General features: G+C 47.3%; 1 protein-coding gene across 1 annotated transcript in view; it reads left to right on the forward strand.

Annotated features, from left to right (window-relative positions):
* Nucleotides 1-300: 300 nt before the first annotated feature.
* LOC132381253 (uncharacterized) overlaps nucleotides 301-27431 on the forward strand; it is a 48825-nt gene continuing 21694 nt past the window's right edge. Inside the window, exons 1-2 of the mRNA XM_059950633.1 lie at nucleotides 301-436; nucleotides 18441-18758. Coding sequence (XP_059806616.1) covers nucleotides 376-436; nucleotides 18441-18758 — 379 coding nt within the window. The 5' untranslated portion in view covers nucleotides 301-375. The remainder of the gene's footprint in view (nucleotides 437-18440; nucleotides 18759-27431) is intronic.

A 27431-nucleotide genomic window follows, 5' to 3' on the forward strand; every position in this document is an offset into this window, starting at 1 on the left:
CCCTGGCAGTATCGTCTAGACCAGTGGTCATACACTTAGAATGAGGAGTCAGTCATTCCGGACAGAGGTAGGGAGTATTTCTTTTTACAGCCGGGATGGTGGAGGGTGGCTTGGAATTATCTCCCTAAGATACTGTGGAGTTTTATTTCTGAGTAATTAGTTCCTCTCGCAGAAACACTGTCGACAGATAGTTTGCTCTTGACATCCAATACTGTGGCTTTCTACTTAAGAACACACCTCCTCCAGCTGACCTCTCTGCCTCACACTGAGCCTCTACTTTCTTGCTGCACAAGCGAACTGCACATTGCCAAGGATCCACAGTGAGAAGAATATTTGTGCTGTTGCCCAGCATCCGCTGACCATTCCCTGAGAAAGATGATCATTGGGCCACTGCTGATCTGTTCCTGCCTGACTCTCTCCATCTCCGTCTTCGCATGTGAGTTTTATTCATAACATGTCTTTGTATTTCACTTCCTTCTCTCCAGTCTGTGTTACTTTCTGGCTGGGCATTTCTGCATCACAAATTCCCGGGGAGAGACAGAGCCGGGTAAATGGAGAGTGAAACTCCTGTACAATGTCTCTTCACACACTCCCAAGGTACAAGTTAAATACATTGTGAAACAGCCTCTAGACTGTCCCATTGTTGTTGCGATTAACTGGACACTGAAGATTCACAGTCATTCCTCACTCACACTGTCCCTCTTGGAGAACAACATGGCCCTGTCACTAAACTTTATGAATTCAGAACTGTGAAATGACATTTTTATAACTAATCGACAAGCAGTTACGGATGTTGACCATTTGGTAAACTGTGTCTGGTCAAATTCCTTATCTGCAGAATCAATCGCTATTCTCAATGCAGATGCTAAAAGTTAATAAAAACTACAATCGAGAAACTGACAAGACCTCGATGTTAGTTAAGTAGTTGTCCCTTAGTTGGTGCGTGTGCCTTGGATCCTTATGCCTACATGGCCCTCGCTCCCTGTGTGCAAAGGGAAGCTACGACCCTCAATGGCCTTTCTTGCCTGGGCCGTTTGCACGCATCTGCTTAACCCTCACCTTGCCACAACTTTCACACTATCACATTCTCAGAGGAAGGGTTAGATCCAGATTACAGCTCCGTCTGTGCTGTCGGGGTAAGAGTCAGGCACAGAAAAAGAGAAGCTTACTTCTCAGTGCCTACGAGGAAAGTGGAAGTTGCTCAGGCTGTAACCGCAGGGACAACCTGTTGCTAATTTGGAAATGGAGCAGTCCAGCTGTTCAACTGTTTGGAAGGGTGCAGAGTAAGGGTGTGTGGCCCAGGACCCTTCTGAACCAGGAACTGGGATCAGGTCTAGAGCTGTTTTGTGGGGAAGGAAGAAAGGGTGCTGAGCTGGAGGAAGGACAGGAGGGAAGAAAGGGGATAGAGATGAATTACTAGGCAATATTAGTTGAGCATCTTGGCACTGGCTCTCTCTGTTTCTGTGAACCTTATCAAATGCTTATCGTGGTCCATGTGAACGATATCCACTGCCCCACCATCATCAATTATCTTCATTAATCCCCTCTGGACTCTCAATGCTCGCCTTCTCTGTTCCGGTCATAGAGAAGTACAGCATAGAAACAGGCCCTTTGGCCCTTTTAGTCTATCCTGAACCATTTAAACTGCCTACTCCCATTGACCATAGCCCTCCATAACTTTACTGTCCAAGCTTCTCTTAAATGTTGAAATCGATGTACTGGGTGTGAAAACTGGGAAGTCATGATGCAGCTATATAAAACGTTGTTTCAGCCACATTGGGAAGATCTGTGCAGTTCTGGTCACTGCTTTACGGGAAGGATGTAGACCCTTTGGAGAGGGTGCGGAACGGGTTCACCAGACTGTTGCCTGGATTAGAAAACAGAAGGAGCAAACAGAGGTTGAACAAACCAGTTGTCCAGGGAGTAGCCAGTCCTCAAACAAGTCCCCTTAACAGTTCTAATGCTTTGATGTTGAAATTGCCCTAAGCAATATTGCAAAACACTCACAATTTTATCAAACACTTCTCATTTCACACAGATAACAGTATACATTTCCTTTAACGAAGGTTCCAACATATTTGCAATAACATTTATGAAAACGGCATCCCTGCTTTTAGAGTGAATGCGGAAAACTCTTGTAAACCTCATGCACGTGTTCAACATCTTTATTCTCCATGTTCATTAATCTCATTGTCTTTTGTACAACTGTGTATCTTATACCAATAACAGAGTGAGTGAGACGTTTTCTTAGACCTTCTGCTAGTTCAATTCATGGTACATTTACATCAATCTTCTGCTGATCCCCTCTGCATCCCCCCACCATCCCTCTCCCATGGTGCTGTTGGGAGCCTCCGCCTGTGGCAAGGCACTGGCTGATTTTGGCCTCAGCAAGTACTCAGGAGATGCCACTTGGCATGGGCATTGTTGAAACCTGAGGAAGGCAGGGGTAGAGCAGGTAATAATCGTCTAGTTCATCCTGAGACTCCCTAAGACCATGAGACATATGAATAGAATAGGCTATTTTGCCATAGAGTCTGGTCTGCCATTTCAACATAGTTGATCCATTTCTCCTCCCTGTATTCCTTCATGCCCTGACTAATCAAGAAGCTATCAAACTTCACCTTAAATACACTCAATGACTTGGCTTCCACAGCCAACTGTGGCAACGAATTCCACAGATTCACCACTCTCTGGCTAAAGAAAATCCTCCTCATCTCTGTTCACGAGGAACACCCCTCAATTTGAGGCTGTGCACTTTGCTCCTAGACTCCCCCCAAAACAGGGAACATCCTCTCCACATCCACTCTCTCTAAGCCTTTCAATATTTGACAGGGTTCAGTGAGATTCCCCACTCATTCTTTTAAATTCTGGTGAGAACAGGCCGAAAGCCAACAATTGCTCCTGATATGAGAATCCTTCGTTCCCAGAATCATTCTTGTGAACCTCCTCTGAACCTTCTCCAACGAGAGCACATCCTTCCCCAACTGCTGAATTGAATTGACTTTATTACTTCCATCCTTCATATACACGAGGAGTAAAAATCTTTACATTAAATGTGCAACATACAATCTATAGCAATTTACAGTAAATAGTATGTACAACAGTCAATATAACTTAGAAATACAATTGTATCAGCGTGAGTTAATCAGTCTGATGGCCTGGTGGAAGAAGCTGTCCCGGAGCCTGTTGGTCCTGGCTTTTATGCTGCGGTACCATTTCCCGGATGGTAGCAGCTGGAACAGTTTGTGGTTGGGATGACTCGGGTCCCCAATGATTTTTCTGGCCATTTTTACACACCTGTCTTTGTAAATGTTCTGGATCATGGGAAGTTCACATCCACAGATGCGCTGGGCTGTCCGCACCAATCTCTGTAGAGTCCTGTGATAAAGGGTGGTACAGTTCCCATACCAGGCAGTAATGCAGCCAGTCAGGATACTCTCAATCGTGCCCCTGTAGGAAATTTTTAGAAATTAGAGGTCCATACCAAACTTCTTCAACTGTCTGAGGTGAAAGAGGCGTGTTGTGCCTTTTTCACTACACAGCTGGTGTGTACAGACCACGTGAGATGCTTGGTGATGTGGATGCCGAGAAATTTAAAGCTGTTCACCCTCTCAATCCCAGATCCATTGATGTCAATAGGGGTCAGCCGGTCTCCATTTCTCCTGGAATCCACAAACTGCACCTTTGTTTTTGTAATATTGAGGGAGAGTTTGTTTTCTTGACACCACTGTATCAGGATGATGACTTCTTCTCTGCAGGCTGCCTCATTGTTATTTGACATTAGGCCAAGCACTGTAGTGTCATCAGCAAAATTAATTAGCGGATTGGAGCTGTGGGTGGCAGATGGTCATGGGTATACAGAGAGTAAAGGAGGGGGCGTAGGACATAGCCCTGAGGAGAACCTGTGTGGAGGGGCAGAGGGGCAGAGGTGAGGGAGCCCACTCTTACCACCCACTGGCGATCTGACAGAAGGTCCAGGATCCCACTGCACAAGGCAGGGTGAAGGCCGAGGTCTCTGAGCTTCTTGTCAAGCCTGGGGGGAATTATGTTGAATGTTGAACTGTAGTCCAAGAGCAGCATTCTCACATAAGTATCCTTCTCCAGATGTGTAAGGACAACGTTTAGAGCTGAGGCTATTGCGTCATCTGTCCATCAGTTGTGTTGGTAGGCCAATTGTAGGAGTCTGGTTTGCTGCAGATGTAATCCTTCAGCAGCCTCTCAAAGCATTTGCTTACTATTGAGGTGAGTGGGACAGGACACCTGTCATTAAGACCTGTGACCTTGTTCTTTTTAGGTACAGGAACAATGGTGGATGTTTTGAAGCAGGAGGGCATACTTTACGGGGAGAGGGAGAGATTAAAAATGTCTGTAAACACATCTGCCAGTTGTGCTGCGCACATTCTGAGTATCTACTCTGGGATGCCGTCCCGTTCCGCAGCCGTGCGACTGTCCGCCCGTTGGAAACACCTGTGTCCTTTGGCCTCAGAGATGACCAAGCTGCTGGTTGTGTCATCAGCATGTCTCCCCAGGGGCTCAGTATCGGCAACAGCGAATCCCGCGTAAAAATGATTTAGCTCATCTGGGAGAGAGGCAGTGATGTTGGAAACTCCACCGCGTTTAGCTTTGAACTCTGTGATGGCGTGCAGATCTTGCCATAAGCCGTGGGTGTTGCTGGTGGAAAATTGTGTCTGGATCTTGTCCTTGTACTGTTGTTTCGCTGCCTTGATGACTTTGCACAGATTGTTCCTTGAGAGCCAGGTGAGTATCAGCCCGCGGCAGAATGTACACCGCTGTGATGATAGCAGCCGTGAACTCTCCAGGCAGACAGAAAGGTCTGCACAACAGCACCAGGTATTCCAGGTCTGCGGAACAAAAACATCGTTGACCATGAAGCATTCCACATCTCCTTCACTCTTCCCAGAGAGGTTCTTCGACCTGTAAGCCTGGAACAGGGAGAACCCAGAGGGCTTGATGGCATGATCGGGGATCTCCACGACTCTCCATGAAGCACAAAACATTATTCCTTTTTTTCCCGCTGATAGGAGATTCTGGCTCTCAGCTTGCACTGCTTGTGATCTAGGAACTTTACGTTAACCAGGAGTACACTAGGGAGTGACGGCCAATTTGCACGCCATCTCAGCCTCACCAGGACACCGGGCCTTTTCCCTCGCCTCCGACTCCACTTCTGGGGCAACGGCGGTGCTGTAGGTGAGTCTACCATGGATCAGGCAAGCAGGGGTTCCCAGTGTAGGAAAGGCAGCACATGGTGGGTAACATGGTGGATCACACTCCTGACGAAGGGTCTCGGCCCAAAATGCTGACTGTACTTCTCCCTATAGATGCTGCCTGGCCTGCTGAGTTCCACCAGCACTTTGTGTGTGTTACTGTGGTAAACTATGTATACCTGTCTGAACATGCCCCTCTACTGACTGCTCCTGTGGCTCCTCCCACAGACCCCTGTATAAAGGCAAATGGAGGCACTGCTCCCCCCTTCAGTGCTCAATTTTGCTGCTAATAAAAGCCTATCGTTCACCTCCCGTCTCCGAGAGTTATTGATGGTGCATCAATTTTATTAGCAGCAATTTTAAAACATGGAGCGCATTTTACGACCAGTCAGATTGGATCTCGACCCACAATCCCAGGAAGCCGTCAATGCTTTTGAACTCTGGCTAGCATGCTTCGAATCGTACCTGGAGGAGATTCATGTGACCGACCCTGCCACAAAGCGCAGGGTTCTCCTCTCCAGAGTCAGTGCAAGGGTCTATTCCATGATCAGAGACAAAATGGACTACCAGGGTGTGATGGATGCCCTCAGGAAACAATACCGGAGGCCGGAGAACACCGTCTACGCAAGACATCACTTAGCGACACGGCAGCAGCAGACCGGCGAGTCGAGCGGGGAGTTTGTCCAGGCCCTACAGACACTCGTGTGGGCCTGCGACTGCAGGGGACTGACGGCGGAACAGCATGCGGAGCTGCTAGTAAGAGTTACGGGGATCAGGTCAGTGTACGTGTGCCAGCAGCTGCTGGAACACGCCGATCTTACCTTACAGTCGGCGATTTAGCTGGCCGACACGCTGGAGGCCGCTCTGCACAACACTGATGCTGTCCAGCCGCGTGATCATCCGCCGGCCCCGTGGACGTTGCAGACCCCGCAACCTGCCGCTGCCAGTCGCGAGTCCACGAACTCCCCGAAACCGACCACCGCTGCTGCCAGTCGCAAGTCCACGGAGTGTTACTTTTGCAGACTTGAAAAGCACCCCCAAAAGCACTGCCCGGCCCGAGAAGCTACCTGCTCCAGCTGCGGAAAGAAGGGCCACTTCGCCAAGGCATGTAAGTCCAAACCACGAGCAGGGCCGAGCAGCGCCACATGTGAGGCATGGGGGCGGCCATCTTTGTCGGCACCACCTCGCCCCACCTCCGGCCCATGGGTGCTTACCGGGCACCAAGATGGGGATTCAACTCTGGCCTCCGTGACCCTCGACCAATGCGCCCCACAAGGTCAAAGATGGACATCCTGGTGGAGGGGCACAGGACTAGCTGCCTGTTTGACACGGGCAGCATTGAGAGTTTTATTCACCAGGACACGATGCAACGCTGCAGACTCGTAACACAGCCAGTAAACCAGAGGGTCACCATGGCTTCTGGGTCACATTCCACAGACATCTGGGGGGGGGTTGTGTAGCGACATTGGTGGTGCAGGGTACAGAATATCGGGACTTTGCGTTACTGGTCATGTCTCAACTGTGTGCCCCTGTGCTATTGGGGCTCGACCTCCAGAACCACCTGAAAAGTGTGACAATGGAGTATGACGGGCCCCACCAACCAATCACTGTCAGAAATCCTCAGTTTTGTGGGACTTCGTCATATACCCCGCTACTGACCACACACACACATCCCACCCAACACCATGCCAACAGCTGCACTACCGACACCACTTGCAGCCTCTCCACCCTCAAGATCCCTCCCCCACCGCGGTTCGTCAACCTGACTCTTGACTGTAAACCTGTGGTAACTAAAAGCGGGAGGTACAGCGCGGGGGACAGGGCCTTCATTCAGTCAGAGGTGCAGCGGCTGCTCAGGGAGGGGATCATTGAGCCAAGCACAAGTCCTTGGAGGGCCCAGGTGGTTGTTGTTCAGACCGGGCAGAAAAATAGGATGGTCGTGGACTATAGCCAGACCATCAATAGGTTCACGCAGCTTGGCGTGTATCCCCTACCCCGCATCGTGGATACGGTCAACCAGATAGCGCAGTACAAGGTGTACTCGACCATAGACCTGAAATCCGCTTACCATAAGCTCCCCATCCACCAAGAGGACCGCCCCTACACCGCCTTAGAGGCGGGCGGCAGGCTCTATCACTTCCTGCGTGTCCCCTTCTTTGTCACAAATGGTGTCTCTGTCTCCCAGAGGGAAATGGACTGGATGGTTGACCAGTGCCAACTGAAGCCACATTCCCATATCTGGATAACATCACCACCTGCGGTCACGACTAGCAGGATCACGACACCAACCTCCAATGATTTTTCCAAGCAGCTAAAGCTCTTAACCTTACCTATAACAGGGACAAATGTGTGTTTGGAACCACCTGACTTGCTATCCTTGGGTATGTTGTGGAGAACGGGGTCATTGGCCCTGACCCCGACCGTACGCGCCCCCTGTTGGAACTTCCTCTTCCCACCACCCTCAGAGCCCTCAGACGGTGCCTGGGCTTCTTTTCCTATTATGCCCAATGGGTCCCTCACTACGCAGACAAGGCCCGCCCCCGGTCAAGTCCACCGCATTTCCCCTCTCAGCCGAGGCCCACACGGCCTTCAGCCGCATTAAAGGGGACATTGCCAAAGCAATGATGCATGTGGTGGACGAGACCATTCCCTTCCAAGTAGAGGGTGACACCTCCGACTTCGCGCTGGCTGCTACCCTCAATCAGGCAGGAAGGCCGGTAGCATTCTTCTCTCGTACCCCTCAAGGCCCTGAAATTCGGCACTCCACGGTGGAGAAAGAAGCCCAGGCCATAGTGGAAGCTATTAGGCACTAGAGGCACTATCTCGCCAGCAAAAGGTTCACCTTGCTGACCGACCAGTGCTCAGTTGCGTTCATGTTTAGCAACCAACAGCGGGGCAAAATCAAAAATGATAAAATTTTGAGGTGGAGAATAGAATTCTTCACCTACAACTATGACATCCTGTACCAGCCTGGAAGGCTCAATGAGCCCCCTGATGTCCTATCACAGGGAGCGTGTGCCAGTGCGCAGCTCGACTGGCTATACGCCCTCCATGCAGATCTTTGCCACCCGGGGGTCACCCGACTTTACCATTTCGTGAAAGCCCGGAACCTGCCGTACTCCCTTGAGGACATCAGGATGATGACCAGGGACTGCCAAGTCTGCGCTGAGTGCAAACCGCACTTCTACCGTCCTGAAAAGGCACAACTTATCAAGGCCACCCGCCCTTTTGAGCAACTGAGTGTCGACTTTAAGGGCCCCCTTCCCTCCATTGACTGCAATGTCTACTTTCTCAACATAATCGACGAGTACTCGTGTTTCCCCTTTGCCATCCCCTGCCCCGATACTACTGCCACGTCCGTCGTAAAAGCCCTGCGCCAGCTCTTCACTCTGTTCGGATATCCTTCTATATCTATATTGATAGAGGGTCCTCCCTTATGAGTGACAAGCTGCGCCAGTACCTGCTGGCTAGTGGTATTGCGACTAGTAGGACCATAAACTATAATACCCGGGGCAATGGACAGGTGGAGAGGGAGAATGCCACGGTGTGGAAGGCCACACTCTTAGCCCTTAGGACAAAGGGATTGCCAGTCTCTCACTGGCAGGAGGTCCTCCCCGAGGCACTCCACTCCATCCGCTCCCTGTTCAGCAATGCCACCCCTCATGAGTGACTCTTTTCTTTTCCCAGGAAGTCTGCCACTGGGACCACCCTACCGGCTTGGCTGATGTCCCCAGGGCCAGTGCTGCTCCGGAAACATGCGAGGAGCAATAAATACTCCCCACTGGTCAAGAGGGTTCACTTACTTCATGTGAACCCCCAGTATGCTTACGTGGTCTTACCTGACGGGCGGGAGGACATGGTCTCCGTCCGCGACCTGGCGCCCGCAGGAGCACTAGACCCCTACCCTGAACACTCCACGGTGACTATGAACCCCGTACCCAGCGATGTATATACTCAAGAGACACCGCGCACACCAAGCCCTATACAGACTCCTCACAACACTCCCATACCGGGTGCCTCGCACACGCATGAGGGATTACTGACACATAATGGGCTGACACCTCCAGTTAGGCCAGAGCCAGCACAACCACTGTCACCGGTACAATCACCACCGTCACGGGTGCAATCACCACCGGTGCTACGTAGATCGCAGCGACAGACTCGACCGCCTGATAGACTTAACCTGTAAATATGCTTGCAAGAAACTTCGCACCGTGGGGACTCTCTTTTAAAACAAAGGGGGGGGGGGGTGAATGTGGTAAACTATGTATACCTGTCTGGACACGTCCCTCAGCTGACTGCTCCTGTGGCTCCTCCCACAGACCCCTGTATAAAGGCGATTGGAGGCACTGCTCCTCCCTCAGTCTCCGAGATGCTGTGCTCCATTTTGCTGCTAATAAAAGCCTATCATTCACCTCCCATTTCCAAGAGTTATTGATGGTGCATCAGTTACATGGTGGGTAAATGCCATCTTCCTGATGTTCAGGAGGGTCAGTCTATTGTATCTGATGTGACTATTAGCTACTTGAACATGAAATGCGAAGGAAATTGCAGAAATCAACGTTATACTGTACAGTTGGATCGGAGCTCACAACATGGCTGCTGTAAGCGGCACCAGTTGGAAGTTGTTCACAATTCTCCTAGTGAGGCCTCACCAGTTCCTCATAAAGCTGCAGTATTACATCCTTGCTTTTCTATTCTAGTCCTCTAGAAATGAATTCTCACATTACTTTGGCCCTCCTCACCACTGACTCAGCCTGAAAATTACCCTTTGGGGAATCCTGGCACCAATTTTTTTTAAGCACAGAGGTAATCACTATTATCCTTCGTCTGTTCTTTCTATGTCTTGTGCTCCCTGAATTTGGAGACATATTTCTCTGCTCTTTTCATGGGATTCATCTGACCATTTTTTGCATTTCAAATCTACATTGAATAACTACAGAGCCAACCCGTTGCTAATTCTGGACCAGCTGCTCAACCGTGTGGAAGGGATGCAGAAGTACGGGAGAGTGGGCCAGGACCCTTCCAAACTCAGGAGCTGGGACCAGCTGCAGAGACGTTTTGTGGGAAAGGAACATGACAAGGATGTTGGGTGGATTGGAGGGATGGTTGGAAGAGGCATGGGAGGGGGGGAAGACAGGGGCAGAAATGAGTTAGCAGGCAACATTAGTTGGACACCCTGACTCTGGCCCTTTGTCTCTGATGAAACTGCCTGGAGCAGCTGGCCATGAGAAATTTTGTCAAATGCTTTTCCATGGTCCATGTAAACAATATCCACTGCCCTACCCTCAACTGTTACACCATAAGATCATAAGATATAGGAGCAGAAGTAGGCCATTCAGCCCATCGAGTCTGCTCCACCATTCCATCTTGTGCTGATCCAATTCTTCTGCTCTCCCCCACTCCTCTGCCTTCTCCCCATACCCTTTGATTCCCTGGCTAATTAGAACATATCTATCTCTGCATTAAATGCACCCAATGACTTGGTCTCCACAACCGCTCATGGCAACAAATTCCACAGATTTACCACCCTCTGACTAAAGTCATTTCTCCGCATCTCTGTTCTAAATGGATGTCCTTTAATCCTGAAGTTGTGCCCTCTTGTCCTAGACTCCATGGGAAATAACTTTGCCATATCTAATCTGTTCAGGCCTTTTAACATTCATAATGTTTCTATGAGATCCCCCCTCATTCTCCTGAACTCCAGGGAATACAGCAAAGAGCTGCCAGACATTCCTCATATGGTAACCCTTTCATTCCTGGAATAATTCTTGTGAGTCTTCTCTGAACCCTCTCCGATGTCAGTCTATCCTTTCTAAAATAAGGAGCCCCTCCTCCTCCTATCTTTGCATCACCGGCAAATCTAGCCACAAATCCATTAATCCTATAGTCCAAATCCCTGACATATATCATAAAGAGCAGCGATCCCAACACCAACCGCTGTGGAACTCCACTGGTAACCAGCAGCCAGTCAGAATAGGATCTCTTTATTCCCACTGTTTGTTTTCTGTTGATCAACCAATGCTCCACCTATGCTAGTAATTCCCTGTAATTCCACAGGCTCCTATCTTGCAAAGCAGCCTCATGTGTGGCACCTTGTCAAAGGCCTTCTGAAAATCCAAGTACACCAGATCCACTGCATCTCCTTTGTCTACTCTGCTTGTAATTTCCTTAAAATTGCAGTAGGTTTGTCAGGCAGGATTTTCCTTTCAGGAAACGGTGCTGGTTTTGGCCTATCTTGTCATGTGCCTCCAGGTACACCATAATCTCATCCCTAACAATCGATTCCAACAACTTCCCAACCACTGTTGTCAGGATAACTGGTCTATTGTTTCATTTCTGTTGCTTCCTACCCTTCTTAAATACTGGAGTAACATTTGCAATTTCCCAGTTATCCAGTACAATGCCAGAATCCAGCGATCCTGGAAAGATCATTGTTAATGCCTTTGCAACCTTGCCAGCTACTTCCTTCAGAACCTGATGGTGCATTTTATCATGTCCAGAGATTTATCCACCCTCAGACCATTAAGCTTCCTGATCACCTTCTCAGTCGTAATTTTCACTGCAGAAACTTCACTTCCCTGCCACTCTTGAATGTCCAGTATGCTGCAGGTGTCTTCCACTGTGAAGACTGATGCAAAATACACATTCAGTTCCTCTGCCATCTCTGCTTCTCTCATTACAGTATCTCCAGTGTCATTTTCTATTGGTCCTATATCTACCCTCAACTCTCTTTTACCCTTTATACACTTAATAAGCCTTTTAGTATCTTCTTGGATATTAGTCACCAGCTTTCTTTCATAATTCATCTTTTCCTTCCTAATGTCCTTCTTAATTTCCTTCTGCAAGTTTTAAAATGTTTCCCAATCCTCTATCTTCCCACTAGCCCTGGCTTCCTTGTATGCCTTTTCTTTTGCTTTTACTTTGGCTCTGACTTCACTTGTCAGCCACGGTAGTGTCCTTCTTCCATTCGAAAATGTCTTCTTATTTGGAATCTATCTGTCTTGCACTTCCCTCATTTTTCACAGAAACTCCAGCCATTGCTGCTCAGTTGTCCATCCTGCTAGTGTCCCCTTCCTGTCAACCTTGGTGAGTTCCCCTGTAATGCCATTGTAATCTCCTTTATTCCACTGACATATCGACACATTGGAATTTAGTTTCTCCTTAACAAATTTAAAAGTGAATTTGATCATTTTGCGATCATAGTTCCCTAAGGGTTCCTTAACCTTAAGCTCTCATATCACCTCTGGATCATTGCACAACACCCAATACAGCACAGCCAATCCCCTAGTGGGCTCAACAACAAGCTGTTCTAAAAAGCCATCTCTTAGGCATTCTACAAATTTTCTCTCTTGAGGTCCGGTACTGGCCTGGTTTTCCTAATCCACTTTCATGTTAAAATACCCAACGATTATCAAGACGTTGCCCTTCTGACATGCCTTTTCAATCTCCTGCTGTAATTTGTAATCCACATCCTGGCTGTGTATACAACTGCCATTAGGCTCCTTTTACCTTTGCCATTTCTTAACTCAATCCATAGAGACTCTACACCTTCCGATCCTATGTCATTCCTTTCTAATGACTTAATAATACTTATACACAGGGCCACAGCACCCCTACTAACCTACCTTTCCAATACAACGTATATCCTTTAACGTTCAGCTCCCAATGGCAGCCATCCTTTAGCCAAGTTTCAGAGATGGTCACAATGTCATACTTGTTAATCTGTAGCTGAATTTCAAGATCATCCATTTTATTTCTTATGCTGTGTGCATTCAAGTACAACACTCTCAGTCGATTATTTGTTGCTTTTTGTTTTAACTGCACCACCATTCTATTGCCCTGTAACTCATCACACTGGCTGTGATTAGGCCTCATCTCCTGCCTGTTCTTGCTATCATCTCTGTTGCACGCTATCTTTTGATTTATTTCTGTTTTCCCCTTCCTCAGCCCTATCACTCCAGTTCCCATGTCCCTGCCAAATTAGTTTAAACCCTCCCTAACAACTCTATTAAACCCGCCTGCTCGGGTATTGGACCCCTTTGGGTTCAGATGTAACCCGTCCTTTTTGTACAGGTTGAACCTTCCCAGAAGAGGCCCCAGTTATATTCATAATCTCCTCTAAACAACTCACTGCTCATTTTCTCTGTTCAGCTGCTGGGTGTGAAAACTGAGAAGTCATGATGCAGCTAATTAAAACTTTGTTTGAGCCAAATCTGGAGTATTGAGTGCAGTTCTGGTCGCTGCATTACAGGAAGGTTGTGGAGGCTCTGGGGAGGGTGTAGAAGAGGTTTGTCAGGCTGTTGCCTGGATTAGAAAATATGATCTATGAAAAGAGTTTGGACAAAGCTGGGCTGCTTTCTCTGAAGTGACAGAGGCTGAAAGAAGGCCTGACAACAGTATTTAATATTATGAGAGGTATGGGTTGAGTGGACTGTCCTTTACCCATGGTGGAAATGTCAAACACCTGACAGCAGAGCTTTAAGGTAATGGGGAGAAAGCTTAAAGAGAAGTCACAAGGCCAGTGTGGTGGGCTCCTCAACGTGCAGCCAGGTGATGTGGTGGAAGCAGACATGATAGTAACATTGAAGGGACATTTAGACAGACACATGGATCAATGGGGTAGAGGCTGATACACTGTAGAACATGTGCAAGCAGATGGGATGAATTAAAATTGGCACAGATATGGTGGGCTGCAGTGCCTGTTCCTGTGCTGTACTGTTGGATGCCCTAGGAGACTTCCTCATGAATTTCCCACCACTGGTTACAATTTCCTGTTTGTCCGTGTTGTGTTTCTCATCAAAGGAGCAAAGGGATGCATATGATCATAAGACATAGGAACAGAATTAGGTCATTCAGCCTATGAAGTTGCTGATTCCATCATGGCTGATTTACTTTCCCTCCAACCCCTTTGTCCTGCCTTCTCCCTGTAAACTTTGACATCCTTACTCACTAAGAACCTGTCAATCTCCACTTTAAATATACACAAGGACTCCTTCATTGGGAATCCTGTCACCCAGGACATGCCTCTTCTCATTGACTTCAGGGAGGAGGTCCAGGAGCCTGAAGACACCACTCAAACCCTCAGGAACAGCTTCATTCCCTCCACCATCAGATTTCTGAATGGACAATTACCCCGTGAACACAACCTCAGTATTTTTTTCTCTTCTCTGTTTTCTTTTTTGCTCTACTTACTTACTGTAAGTTAATGTTAAATACATTTCTGATTGTAATTTATAATTTTTCAAAATTACAATCTGTATTGCAATGTACTGCTGCTGCAAAACAACAGATTTCACAAAATATGCCGATGATAATAAACCTGATTCTGATTCTGATCAAGACGGTCCATATTCTTCAGCCTCCAGCCTACAGTGGACTCGATCTGGATCCAGACTTGCAGATTACCCATGGACTCGATCTGGATCCAGACTTGCAGATTACCCCATGGACTCGATCTGGATCCAGACTTGCAGATTACCCCAAGGACTCGATCTGGATCCAGACTTGCAGATTACCCCAAGGACTCGATCTGGATCCAAACATGCAGATTACCCCATGGACTCGATCTCGATCCAGAGATGCAGATTACCCCATGGACTCGATCTCGATCCAGAGATGCAGATTACCCCATGGACTCGATCTGGATCCAGATTTGCAGATTACCCATGGACTCGATCTGGATCCAGATTTGCAGATTACCCATGGACTCGATCTGGATCCAGACTTGCAGATTACCCCATGGACTCGATCTGGATCCAGACTTGCAGATTACCCCAAGGACTCGATTTGGATCCAGACTTGCAGATTACCCCATGGACTCGATCTGGATCCAGACTTGCCGATTACCCCATGGACTCGATCTGGATCCAGATTTGCAGATTACCCATGGACTCTATCTGGATCCAGACATGCAGATTATCCATGGACTCGATCTGGATCCAGATTTGCAGATTATCCCATGGACTCGATCTGGATCCAGACTTGCAGATTACCCATGGACTTGATCTGGATCCAGACATGCAGATTACCCATGGACTCGATCTGGATCCAGACATGCAGATTACCCATGGACTCGATCTGGATCCAGACATGCAGATTACCCATGGACTCGATCTGGATCCAGACTTGCAGATTACCCATGGACTCGATCTGGATCCAGACTTGCAGATTACCCATGGACTTGATCTGGATCCAGATTTGCAGATTACCCATGGACACGATCTGGATCCAGATTTGCAGATTATCCATGGACTCGATCTGGATCCAGATTTGCAGATTACCCATGGACACGATCTGGATCCAGATTTGCAGATTACCCATGGACTCGATCTGGATCCAGATTTGCAGATTACCCATGGACTCGATCTGGATCCAGATTTGCAGATTACCCATGGACTCGATCTGGATCCAGACTTGCAGATTACCCCATGGACTCGATCTGGATCCAGACTTGCAGATTATCCATGGACTCGATCTGGATCCAGATTTGCAGATTATCCCATGGACTCGATCTGGATCCAGACTTGCAGATTACCCCATAGACTCGATCTGGATCCAGACATGCAGATTACCCCATGGACTCGATCTGGATCCAGACGTGCAGATTATCCATGGACTCGATATGGATCCAGACTTGCAGATTACCCCATGGACTCGATCTGGATCCAGACATGCAGATTACCCCATGGACTCGATCTGAATCCAAACGTGCAGATTATCCATGGACTCGATCTGGATCCAGACTTGCAGACATTGGTCCTCTGATTATCCCAGTAGTCTCAGATCAGGACATGCACATTACCCCAAAGACTCATAGATCTGGGACCAGATGACCGGCCCCTAGTTCTGTAATTTGACTATTAGGCCTCGATCCTCAGCATTGACCACAAGGCCCACTGTTCACTGAACTCTGGGCTCAACGATGACAGGACCCTGAATACTAGGCCTTGAACTCCGGTCTTACTGATTTGCAGACTCAGGAGTCATTGGTTGCCATTCCCCCTACTGACACAGAACTCCATCTCTGAAACCTGCCAACCGCTTGGCGACCTTGCGAGAACTATCATCCATTGTCCAAGTCGGTCTGCTGGTCCGACAGTCAGCCTGGCTCGCAGTTGTCCCCTTTCTGTGTCGCTGTCCTTCAATCATACAGCAGAGACTTAAGAATCTGGCCTCTCCTCCAAGCCCCCTAATTCCCCTGCATCCCTGTTCCTAAAACCCAAAACAAGCCACGACTTCCCCATAAATCTCAGCTCACTGCTATCTTGAAACATCATTTACAAACTTGGCCACAAAGCCATCAATTCTGTCATCCAGATTGTGAACACATAACTGGAAAAGTAATGAACCCAACACTGACCCCTGTGGAATACCAGTAGACAACGGCAGCCAACCAGTAAAGCACCCATTTATTCCCCACTCTTTGCCTTCTGCCAGTCAGTCAGTCTTCTATCCATGCTACTACCATGGAAATCTGTCTTGTTTAGTAGCAGAGTCACCAGGAAAGACTTTCCTTCAAGGAAACCATGTTGACTTTGGCCTATTTTATCGGGGGATGTTACTGGGTTTGTGTGAGAGGTTACAATAGAGGGAAATGACAGGGAATGGGATTGATAAAATCACACAGACTTGGTGGACCAAATGGTGTCCTTCAATGTTATGAGAAACATGTGAAAATGGGAACAGATTTCAGAACACGGCCACTGACTGTGTCCCAAATCCAAACATGAACAGAGACCAAAGAAGGTACGTGTGATTCACATGTCGAAAGTGTTCCCTGGTTGAAAGGAAGTAAAGTCACCAGATAGACCAGTGCCAGTGCTCCGAGGAGGGGGAGTCAGATCCCAGGTGTGAGGGATGGAAGATCGTCTACTTCTTCTCCTTCTTTTAAATATGCATCCACTACTGATCTGTGTGTGATTGGAGCCTGTAATTACTGTATGATAATGTGTTTTGGGCCGAATGAGTGATCTGGTGCTTTTGCTGTCTCTGAGGGAATTTGGCATGTTTGAGAATAGAATGTGCGGCCTATTGGCAGAGCACGAACCCATGATCGGCTCCAGTTCTCAACCAACTCACCGATTAAAGCGTTGAGGAAGGTTCAGATCAATGAGAGTGAGGGCGGAAGGTGAGTGAGTGATCATCCCTGTTAGCCTGTGTGTGACTGCACTCTCTCTCTCTCCCTCTCCTGCCAGAGGCTTAGACCTTGGGCAAGGTTTAATCGGCACAGTTTGTGGGTTGGACTCTGTAGTTCATGGTATGTTTGTTTCTGGTTACTCTTTTTATTGCTATTTTGAGTGATTTTGATTTGGGTGGACCGGCTCTGCGGCCTGCAGTCAATGAACAACACAGTGCTAAATTGAACTGAACTGAACTAAACTGAACAGTCCGTTTCAAGGACTCAGTGGTTCAATGTTTATTCACTCATTTTTTACCGTTTGTACGATTTGTTCTTTTTTTGGTGCATTGGGTGTTTGATGCTTTCTTTGAACGGGTTCCACGATGTTTCTTTGTTTCGTGGCTGTCTGTGAGAAGATGGATCTCAGGGTTGTATTCTGCAAACAAAAGTTGATAATAAATGAGCTTTGAAACTTTGATTGGGGTCAGCGGGCAAAAGCCAGTCCTTTCTTGGTTGGGCAGATTCTGCGCCTGGTGTGTTCCAGGGTGGGGGCTGGGAGTCAGCTGACACAGTGGAGTGGGGCTCAGTTGGTAAATGTGCTGATCACACACACAGCTCCAGAGTTGGTTGTGAAGAGGGTATCAGGGACAACAAGGGGCAGATTCCCTGGGTGGGGAAGGATATAGTGTGGAGTCTGATGTGGGATCTGAGCAGGGTGGGGAGAGGAGGGGAGGATCGAATAGGAAAGAGAAAGAGGAGACACTGGCAATGGCTCGGGCTCTGAGCTGAGCTGAGCTGAAATGGGTTTTCGGGACTGCTTTCAAAGACCCCGTCTTTCCAACTCCCCTCCCCTCCCCCCCAACATGGCTGCAGGCTGTAACTTTCTCCCTCAGGGCCAGTTGCAGAGGGTCTTCTCTCAGTTCCCCACTCCCACAGGCTCACTGTGTGATGTAGGATCTGTGGGCCAGCTCTCACAGGGCTGGGAGACAGACGATGGGCCAAATGGCCTGTTGCTTTATCTGTGATTCTCACAGCTCTGATTCCTCCTCCAGTCACTGAGCTCATCTGCTGACTGTCTCCTCTTGTCTCCTCAGCTGGGACTGGGGCTTCCCCGACCACTGTGAACGGAACTCGGGGACGGTCAGTCTCCTTATCTCCTGGGATCCCAGTCGAACAGAACGTTACTGAGGTTGAGTGGAATCGGGTATCACCCAGAACCCAGATAGTGAAGTACTCAAAGGGGAGCGTTACCTCCTTCGGTACCGAGTACAAGCAACGGATAACTCTTCATCCCGGGGACTTCAGTCTGGAAATCCATGATCTACGGAGAGAGGACTCCGGTGATTATGAGGTGATGTTTACAAAAGATTCAGGAGCTGAAAACAAATCAACAGTGCGACTGGAGGTGTACGGTGAGTGAGACACTGCAGAGGGGCCCGGGTTTCACCAGTTCCTGAAACACCCCTAATGGATGGGTGAGGGCAGATCCTGTGTGTTTCTCTGTTTACTGAACCCCACTGACTACCCGTGGCTGGGGCTGGGCTCACGGTCCCAGTGTAGTGAGTCTGGAGGATACACCCGCCACATCCACCGAGGCTGAGTCAGGAGCCGGGAGGGATCGAACCAACAATGGAGAATCTCATGTGTCTGAGACTGAGGGAGCTCAGCACACAGGGAGAATGGACCTGGTGTGAATGGGCTGGACAGTCTGTATCTGTGGGTCACAGTTACACACTCTATCCCCAGGTCAAAGGCCTGGTCTGTCATGTTCAGGGATCACAGTTATCCCATCTGTTTCCCAGGACACTGCTTGTTAATTCCCCAGACTGAGGTCTGAGCTCAGCAAGGTGTTTATTCCTCAGCCTTCATGCTGTGCTGTGCTGAGTGAGACCCTGTGTATTCATTACACTGAATATAGTGTCCCAGTGAGTGACACAGTACACGGACACAACAGCACACTCACACACAGCAATATGGTTCCTGACTCAGAGGCCTCCATTGGTCAGGGTTGACTGTGGATGTTGCATCCTAGCTGTCCAGATATACAAGCCTGGGCAGTACGATATGGAGAACAAGCTGTTGCCCATGTAACAAGCTCCCCCTCTCCACGCATCTGATAAACCCAAAGGAACAACAGAGACTGATACAGTTTGGCACCAGCAGCATCACTGGGGTTACCAGACATTAAACTCAACTGCCTTAGGGACTCCAGCTCCACGTTTTTCCCTGAAGCCTTCCCCATGAGTGGGTATAGTTGTAAAGCCGTGGAGGTCTGAGATCAGAGTTTTCTTTCTCCATCTGCCCGAAGCCACTGGTTTAACCCGCTGTAGTAACCCACCTTTACCCCTCTTCCTGTCAGTAGAAACGGTTCCATGGAGCTTTGTAGCTAAGCCACACGTGAGGGTCAGGAGCTGGACTTGGTTGTTGAGACACACACCATTGGGAGAATTTCATAGGTAGTGGGAGCTTATCCCCACTACCAACCCCGGCCATAACAACCTTAACAACTCACAACTGACTCACTCCTACAGTAATTCATCATGATGTCAAAATGTTTTCTTTACTCCCTCTTGTTGCCTGTTTCCAACCTGAACAAATGTACCACAGCCCAAGATTTACCAGTTAGTAGGTTAAAGTTCAAAATACATTTATTATCAAAGTATTTTTCTTATATGCATCCGTGAGATTTGTCTCCTTACAGGCAGCCACGAAACAAGGAAACCATTAAGAAACCATTAAGAAAAGACAATCAAACAAACACCTAATGTGCAGTAAAGAAAAAGAAATCGAGCGAACAATAAAAGTAAGCAAATAACATTCAGAACTGAGGATCCTGAAAGTGAGTCCACAGCCACGAAGCCGGGCATCACGGAAGCTGATCCAGGAGCCTGTTAGTTGTGGGCCGCGGCCTCAGTTCAGCGCAGAGATGAGTAAATCTCACTGTGCCGTGTGGTGAACACTGGCCTGTACCTTACCTTTGGCCCCGACACCCTGACCTTTATAATCTGGCCGGCAGGGAAATCATCCAAACAGCTCATTCCTCACTCTTGGACAGGGTGCTGCTGTTTACATACACCCTCGGGTCCGGGCCTCACAGCCACGATTTGGCCCGAACCCAACCTTTCCCATTCAGCCCAGCACTTAAATCGGTCAAACCTCATGTCTTCCTTCACTCTTGGGCCAAGGCTCTGCCACTTCAATACAGTCAGAACTAGAATCAGATTTAACAGCACCGGCATATGTCTTGAAATTTGTTAACTTTATGGCAGCAGTACATAGTAATACATGATAAATAAATATAGAGAACAACTGAGTTACATAATTATATACATTTCTATTCAATAGTTAAGTTAAAATAAGTAGTGCAAAGTAACAGAAACAAAAAAGTAGTGAGGTTGTGTTCATGGGTTCAATGTGTAGTTAGGAATCGGATAGTAGAGGGGAAGAAGCTGTTCCTGAATCACTGAGTGTGTGCCTTCAGGCTTCTGTATCTCCTTCCTGATGGTAACAGTGAGAAAAAGGCTTGTCCTGGGTAGTAGGGATCTTTAATTATGGATGCCCACCTTCCTAGGGCACCACTCCTTGAAAATGTCTTATATTATACAGAGGCTGGGCTCATTATACATGCTGGAGCTGACTAATTTTACAAGTTTCTGCAGTTGTTTTGATCTTGCGCAGTAGCCCCGCCACCCACCCCCCATACCAGACGGAGATGCAGCCAGCCAGAATGCTCTCTATGGTGCATTTGTAGGTTTTTGAATGTTTTAGTTGACAAACCAAATCTTTTCAAACTCCTAATGAAGTATAGTCACTGTCTTGCCTTCCTTATAGCTGTATTGATACGTTGGGACCAGGTTAGGTTCTCAGTGATATTGACACCCAGGAACTTGAAACTGCTCACTCTCTCCACTTCTGATCCCTCTTTGAGGATTGGTTTGTGTTCCCTCGTCTTACACTTCCTGACATCCACAATCAGCTCTTTGGTCTTTCTAACACTGAGTGCAAGGTTGTTACTGCAACACCACTCAACTAACTGATTTATTTCGCTCCTGTACGCCCTCTCGTCAGCACCATCTGAAATTCTGCCAACAATGGTTGTATCAACTGCAAATTTGCAGATGCTGTTTGAGCTGTGCCGAGCCACAATGTCATGGGATGGAGAGAGTACAGAAGTGGACAAAGCACACATCCCTGTGGAACGCCAGTGTTAATTGTCAGGGAGGTGGAGATGTTGTTTCCAATCCGCACAGATTGCGGTTTTCCAGTTAGGAAGTCAAGGATCCGGTTGTAGAGGGAGGTACAGAGGCCCAGGTTCTGGTAGCATTTCAATCACTACTGTGGAAATGATGGTGTTAGACACGTAGCTATAGTCAATAAACAACATCCTGACGTAGGTATTTGCACTGTCCAGGAGATTCAAGGCTCTGTGGAAAGCAATTGAGATTGTATCTGCCGTAGATCTATTGTGGCGATAGGCAAATTGCAGTGGGTCCATGTCCTTCCTGAGACAGGTGTTGAATCTGACCGTGACCAACCTCTCAAAGCATTTCATCACTGTAGATGTGAGCACAACTGGACGACAGTTGTTGAGGCAGCTCACACTACTCTTCTTGGGCACTCGTACAATTGTTGCCCTTTTGAAGCAAGTGGGAACTTCCAACTGTAGCAGTGAGAAATTGAAAATGTCTTTGAATACTCCTGCCAGTGGGTTGGCACAGGTTTTCAGAGCCTCACCAGGTACTCCATCAGGACCTGCCGTCTTGCGAGGGTTCACCCTCCTGAAAGACAGCTTGACATCGGCCTCCGAGTCAGAGATCACAGGGTTACCAGGTGAGCAGGGAGTCACAGCTGTAATTTTATTCTCCCTGTCAAAGCGAGCATAAAATGTGTTGAGCATGTCTGGTTGTGAAGCATCGCTGCAATTCATGTTATTGGGATTCATTTTGTAGAAAGTAACGTCCTGCAATCCGACCAGAGTTGTTGTACATCCGATGTCACCTCCAACCTCGTTCAGAATTGTCTCTTCACTCTTGAAATAGCCCTCTGCAAATCATACAGAGATGAGTAACCAGACTTAAAAAGCATCAATCCAGCCCTCAGCAGATGATAAACATTTTGGTTCATCCATGGCTTTTGGTTTGGGAATGTACAGCAAGTTTTCATAGGCACACACACATCCACACAGGCTTTAATGAAGTTGGTGACAACTGTGGCGCAGTCATCCAAATTCAAAGATAAATCCCCGAATACAGTCCAGTCCACTGATCAAAGCAGTCCTGCAGGCACTTCTGTGCTTTCCTTGTCTACTTGTTCCTCACTACTGGCGCTGCAGTCTTCAATCTCTGCCTGTACTCAGGGAGTAGAAGTACAGCCAGGTGATCAGAGTTCTGAAGTGTGAGTGTGGAATAGCACAGTAGGTACTTTTGAACTTAGTGTAACAGTGGCCCAGTGAATTATTTCCTCTGGTACTTCAGGTGATTTGTTGATAATAATAACTTAGTGATTTTATCAAGTCACTCTTGTTATGATCCCAGCAACAACAAATATAGAATTGAGACAGGTTTTTTTGTAATAAATAAAACATTTATTTAAAACACAGCTCAACAACAAATGAAAAGTAAATAAACGACTAACTTAACTGGAAGTTAACTGCTATACTGCAACTCGAACAGTTCTTAAAGAGATAAATGAGAATACAGTTCTTAAAATGATAAAATGCGAACACAGTTCTTAAAGAAATGAACACAAAAGTCCAAGTGATTTATACAATCAATTAGGAAAGACTTTCCTGAAGTAACAAATTCCTCAATGATATGATGTTACTGCTGATCCCAGCTGAAATATGCCTTGCCCAATGGATTCATGGCAAAGGAAGTAAAAACGGCTTAAAGGGGCTGACCTTTTTCCTTTGGCAAATGACACATTGCCCCAGCTCCTTCTGCTTTCACAATGCAGGAGCTATCTTGGGTGCAGGTTACTACCTTCTGAATGAAGATTCCATAAGGTCGATCCTGTATTACCGCCGACGACGCTAACTTTACTCGATCATTCGGCTTCCTGAACTTTGATAATTCTTCACTCTCCAACTGAACTGAACTGGCAGTGTTGTGGCGAAACTGCTGGCAATACCCTTTTAAACTTAAGGTAGAAATTAAAACTCCACTTTAAAACAAAAACTGCGTCATGAGACAAATACGCAGCATAACGGAGTCACTGACGAATTAAACAACGAACTGACCTGTGTCACAACAGGGCTTCTCCGTTTTATACCTATTGAAACAGGTCATCACATGACCTCAAACTGCCAGAAAATTACATCATCCCACTATCACAAGACCATTACATCATGCTCACCAGATATTCAATTATATCATGGTCGTAAGACAGTCACAAGGTACCCTCCAGTTATGTAGCACTCTGCTTTTGAGAGACTTGACTGACCTATCTTGACAATGTATTGTGAACCCGTCTATTTGAATCACTGCATCTGGCATGGAAAAGGTTAACCAAGATTCCATAAAAGAAACAAGAAAATCTGTAAATGCTGGAAATACAAGCAACACACACAAAATGCAGGTCTGGCAGCATCAATGAAAAAATACAGTTGAGGTTTTGAGTTGAAACCTTTCAGCAGGACTGGAAAATAGAAGCTGAGGAGGAGAGTTAAAAAGTGGGGGGAGGAGAGAGAGGAACACAAGGTGCTATGTGAGGTGGCGGGGGTGGGGGGGGGTGAAATAAAGAGCTGGGTGGTTGATCGGTGAATGAGATGCAGGGCTGGAGAAGGGGGGAAGTCTGACAGAAGAGAACAGGAGGCCATGGAAAAAGAGAAATGGGGAGGAGCACCAGAGGGAGGTGATGTGCAGGGAACAGATAAGGTGGGAGAGGGAACAGGGGAGGGGCCATTACCGGAACTTTGGGAAATCAATGTGCATGCCATCAGATTGGAGGCTATCCAGATGGAATATAAAGTGTTGTTCCTTCTACCTGAGTATAGCCTCGTTATGACAGTAGAGGAGGAAATGTATAGGTATTTCGGAGTGGGAATGGGAAGTGGAATTAAAATAGGCGGCCACTGGGAGATCCCACTTTTTCTGGTGGATGGAGCATAGTTGATTGGCGATGCGGTCTCCCAATCGGGACTTGCTGATTTACAGGAGGCCACACTGGGGGCACCGGACACCGTGTATGACCCCATAGTCTCACAGGTGAAGTTTCTCTTCATCTGGAAGGACTGGGGCCTTGAATGGTAGTGAGAGAGGAGGTGAAGGGGCAAATGTAGTACTTGTTCCGTTTGCAAGGATAAGTGCCAGGAGGGAGATCGGTGGGGAAGGATGAAAGGACAAGGGAGTCATGTAGGAAGCGATCCCTGTGGAAAGCAGAAAGTGGGAAGGGGGGGGAATTGGTGGTGGGATTTCGTTGGAGGTGGTGGAAGATCTGGGGAATTATGTGCTGGACACGGAGGCTGGTGAGGTGGTAGGTAAGGACAAGTGGAACCCTATCCCTGTCAGGAAGTTGGTTTAAGAGCAGTAGTGCGTGAAATGAAAGAGATGTGGTTGAGGGCACCATCGATGGTGGAGGAAGGGAAAAGGAGGACAGCTCCTTCATTCTAGAATGAAAAGCCTCATCCTGAGAGCAGATGTGGTAGAGACGGAGGAGATGGAGAAATTGAGAGAAAGGGATTTCTGATTTCTCAAACTTCTCGAAGTTGCCCTCTCCTTCACTGGTCCCCATCCCCCTTTCCTTCTCTCACCTTGCCTCTTTGCCAATCATCATTTCCCTCTGGATCTCCTCCCTCCTTTTCTTTCTTCCATTACCTTCTATCCCTTCCTATCAGTCTCTGCCTTCTCTAGCCCTGTATCTCTTTCACCAATCAACTTCCCAGCTATTTACTTCACTCCTCCCCCTCCGGGTTTCACCTATGACCTTGTGTTTCTCACTCCCTTCCCCCGCCTTTTAAATCTATTCCTCATTTTTTTTCTCCATTCCTACTGAAGGGTCTTGGCCTGAAATGTCAACTGTACTCTTTTCCATTGATGCTGTTACATCGATATGCATTGTATGAAGTTTTAAAGGTGACATGTGCATTAAAAATCCCTGATACAGCAGGACAATTCACTCTGTATGTTCTCGAGAAACAGTCTTAAATCAAGCACCTGGAGACGGACGGCATCCTTGTACTTCTTTCTCCCCTCCCTCACCTTCTTGCTCGAACTTCTCATCTATTTTTCAGTCCTGATCAGAATTAGAATCAGGTTTATTATCACCGGCATGTGACGTGAAATTTGTTAACTTAGCAGCAGCAGTCCAATGCAATACATAATCTAGCAGAGAGAAAAAATATAATAAAATAATAATAATTAAACAAGTATATCAATTACATATATTGAATAGATCAAAAATGTGCAATGACAGAAATAATGTATATGTAAAAAAAAGTGTGGTAGTGTCCAAAGATTCAATGTCCATTTAGGAATCGAAAGGCAGAGGGGAAGAAGCTATTTCTGAATCACTGAAGTGTACCTTCAGGCTTCTGTACCTCCTACCCGATGGTAACAGTGAGAAAAGGGCATGTCCTGGGTGTTGGAAGTCCTAAACAATGGACGCAGCTTTTCTGAGACACCGCTTCTTTACGATGTCCTGGGTTCTTTATAGGCTAGGACCCAAGATGGAGCTGACAAAATTTACAACCTCCTGCAGCTTCTTTTGGTCCTGTACAGTAGCCCCTCCATACCAGATAGTGATGCAGACTGTCAGAATGCTATCCACTGTACAACTATAGAAGGTTTTGACTGTATTTATTGACATTCCAAATTTCTTCAAACTCCTAATAAAGTATAGCTGCTGATTTGCCTTCTTTATAACTACATCTGCATGTTGGGACCAGGTTAGATCCTCAGAGAGCTTGACACCCAGGAACTTGAAGCTGCTCACTCTCTCCACTTCTGATCCCTCTATGAGGATTGGTATGTATTCCTTCGTCTTACCCTTCTTGAAGTCCACAATCAGCTCTTTCATCTTACTGATGTTGAGTGCCAGGTTGTTGCTCTGGCACCATTCCACTGGTTGGCATATCTCAATCCTGTATGCCCTCTCATCACCACCTGAGAGTTTATCAACAATTGTTCTCTCAGCCCAAAACATTGACTGTTTACTCTTTTCCATCGATGCTGTCGGGCCTGCTGAGTTTCTCCAACATTTTTTGTGTGTTGCTCAGATTTTCAGCATCTGCAGATTCTCTTTTATTTCTGTTTTCTGTCCATTGGCTTTGGCTTATCTGGCTGACCAGTCTGATGAAGGGCTTTGAGCCGAAATGTCAACGTTCCATTTCCCTCCAAAGATATTGCCCAACCCATTGAGATCCTACAGCATTTTGTGTGTTGTGCCAGATTTTCAGCATCCATCGTCTCTCTTGTGATTCCATCTGGCTAACCTGTGTCAGCCTCTCATTACACCGAGCACTAAGCAAGCAAAATTTCTCTATTCCTCTTCCAGCAAATATGTACCACTGTCTGTCAGTTGATACTGTCTGACCTACAACATCTGGTGTGACTACACATTGGAGCATCTGTAGTCTTGAGTCTCCCACAAAGTACTTGTACTTTGTCACTCTCTGTTCAACCTGAACCAGGACAGTATTTATTTACTTTCATAGATGCTGACAGACCCGCTGAGTTCCTCCAGCTTTTTGTGCATGTTGCTTTGGATTTCCAGCACCAGCAGACTTTCTCCGGTTTATACATCAGAGAACTCAACGTTAGAGGCAAGGTACCAGCATGGATAGAAGATTGGCTGACTGGCAGGGGTGTGGGAGTGGGGACAAATGGGGCCCTTTTCAGGAAGGCTGTCAGTTTTGAGTGGAGTTCATCAGGGTACAGTGTTGTGACCACAAATTTTCACTTTAGACATGAAGACTTTTCACTTTAGAATGAAATGTTTGAAGGAAATAGAGTCATGGAGTCATAGAACACTACAGAACAGAAAGAAGCCCTTCAGCCCATCTAGTCCATGACAAAGCAGACTGGTCCCTTTGACCTGTACCCAGACCATATGTCAGGAACGCAGCTGGATGGACCCAAACGCAGGAC

Source organism: Hypanus sabinus, chromosome 25 (genome assembly GCF_030144855.1).
Source record: "Hypanus sabinus isolate sHypSab1 chromosome 25, sHypSab1.hap1, whole genome shotgun sequence".
Taxonomy (NCBI): Eukaryota; Metazoa; Chordata; class Chondrichthyes; order Myliobatiformes; family Dasyatidae; genus Hypanus; species Hypanus sabinus.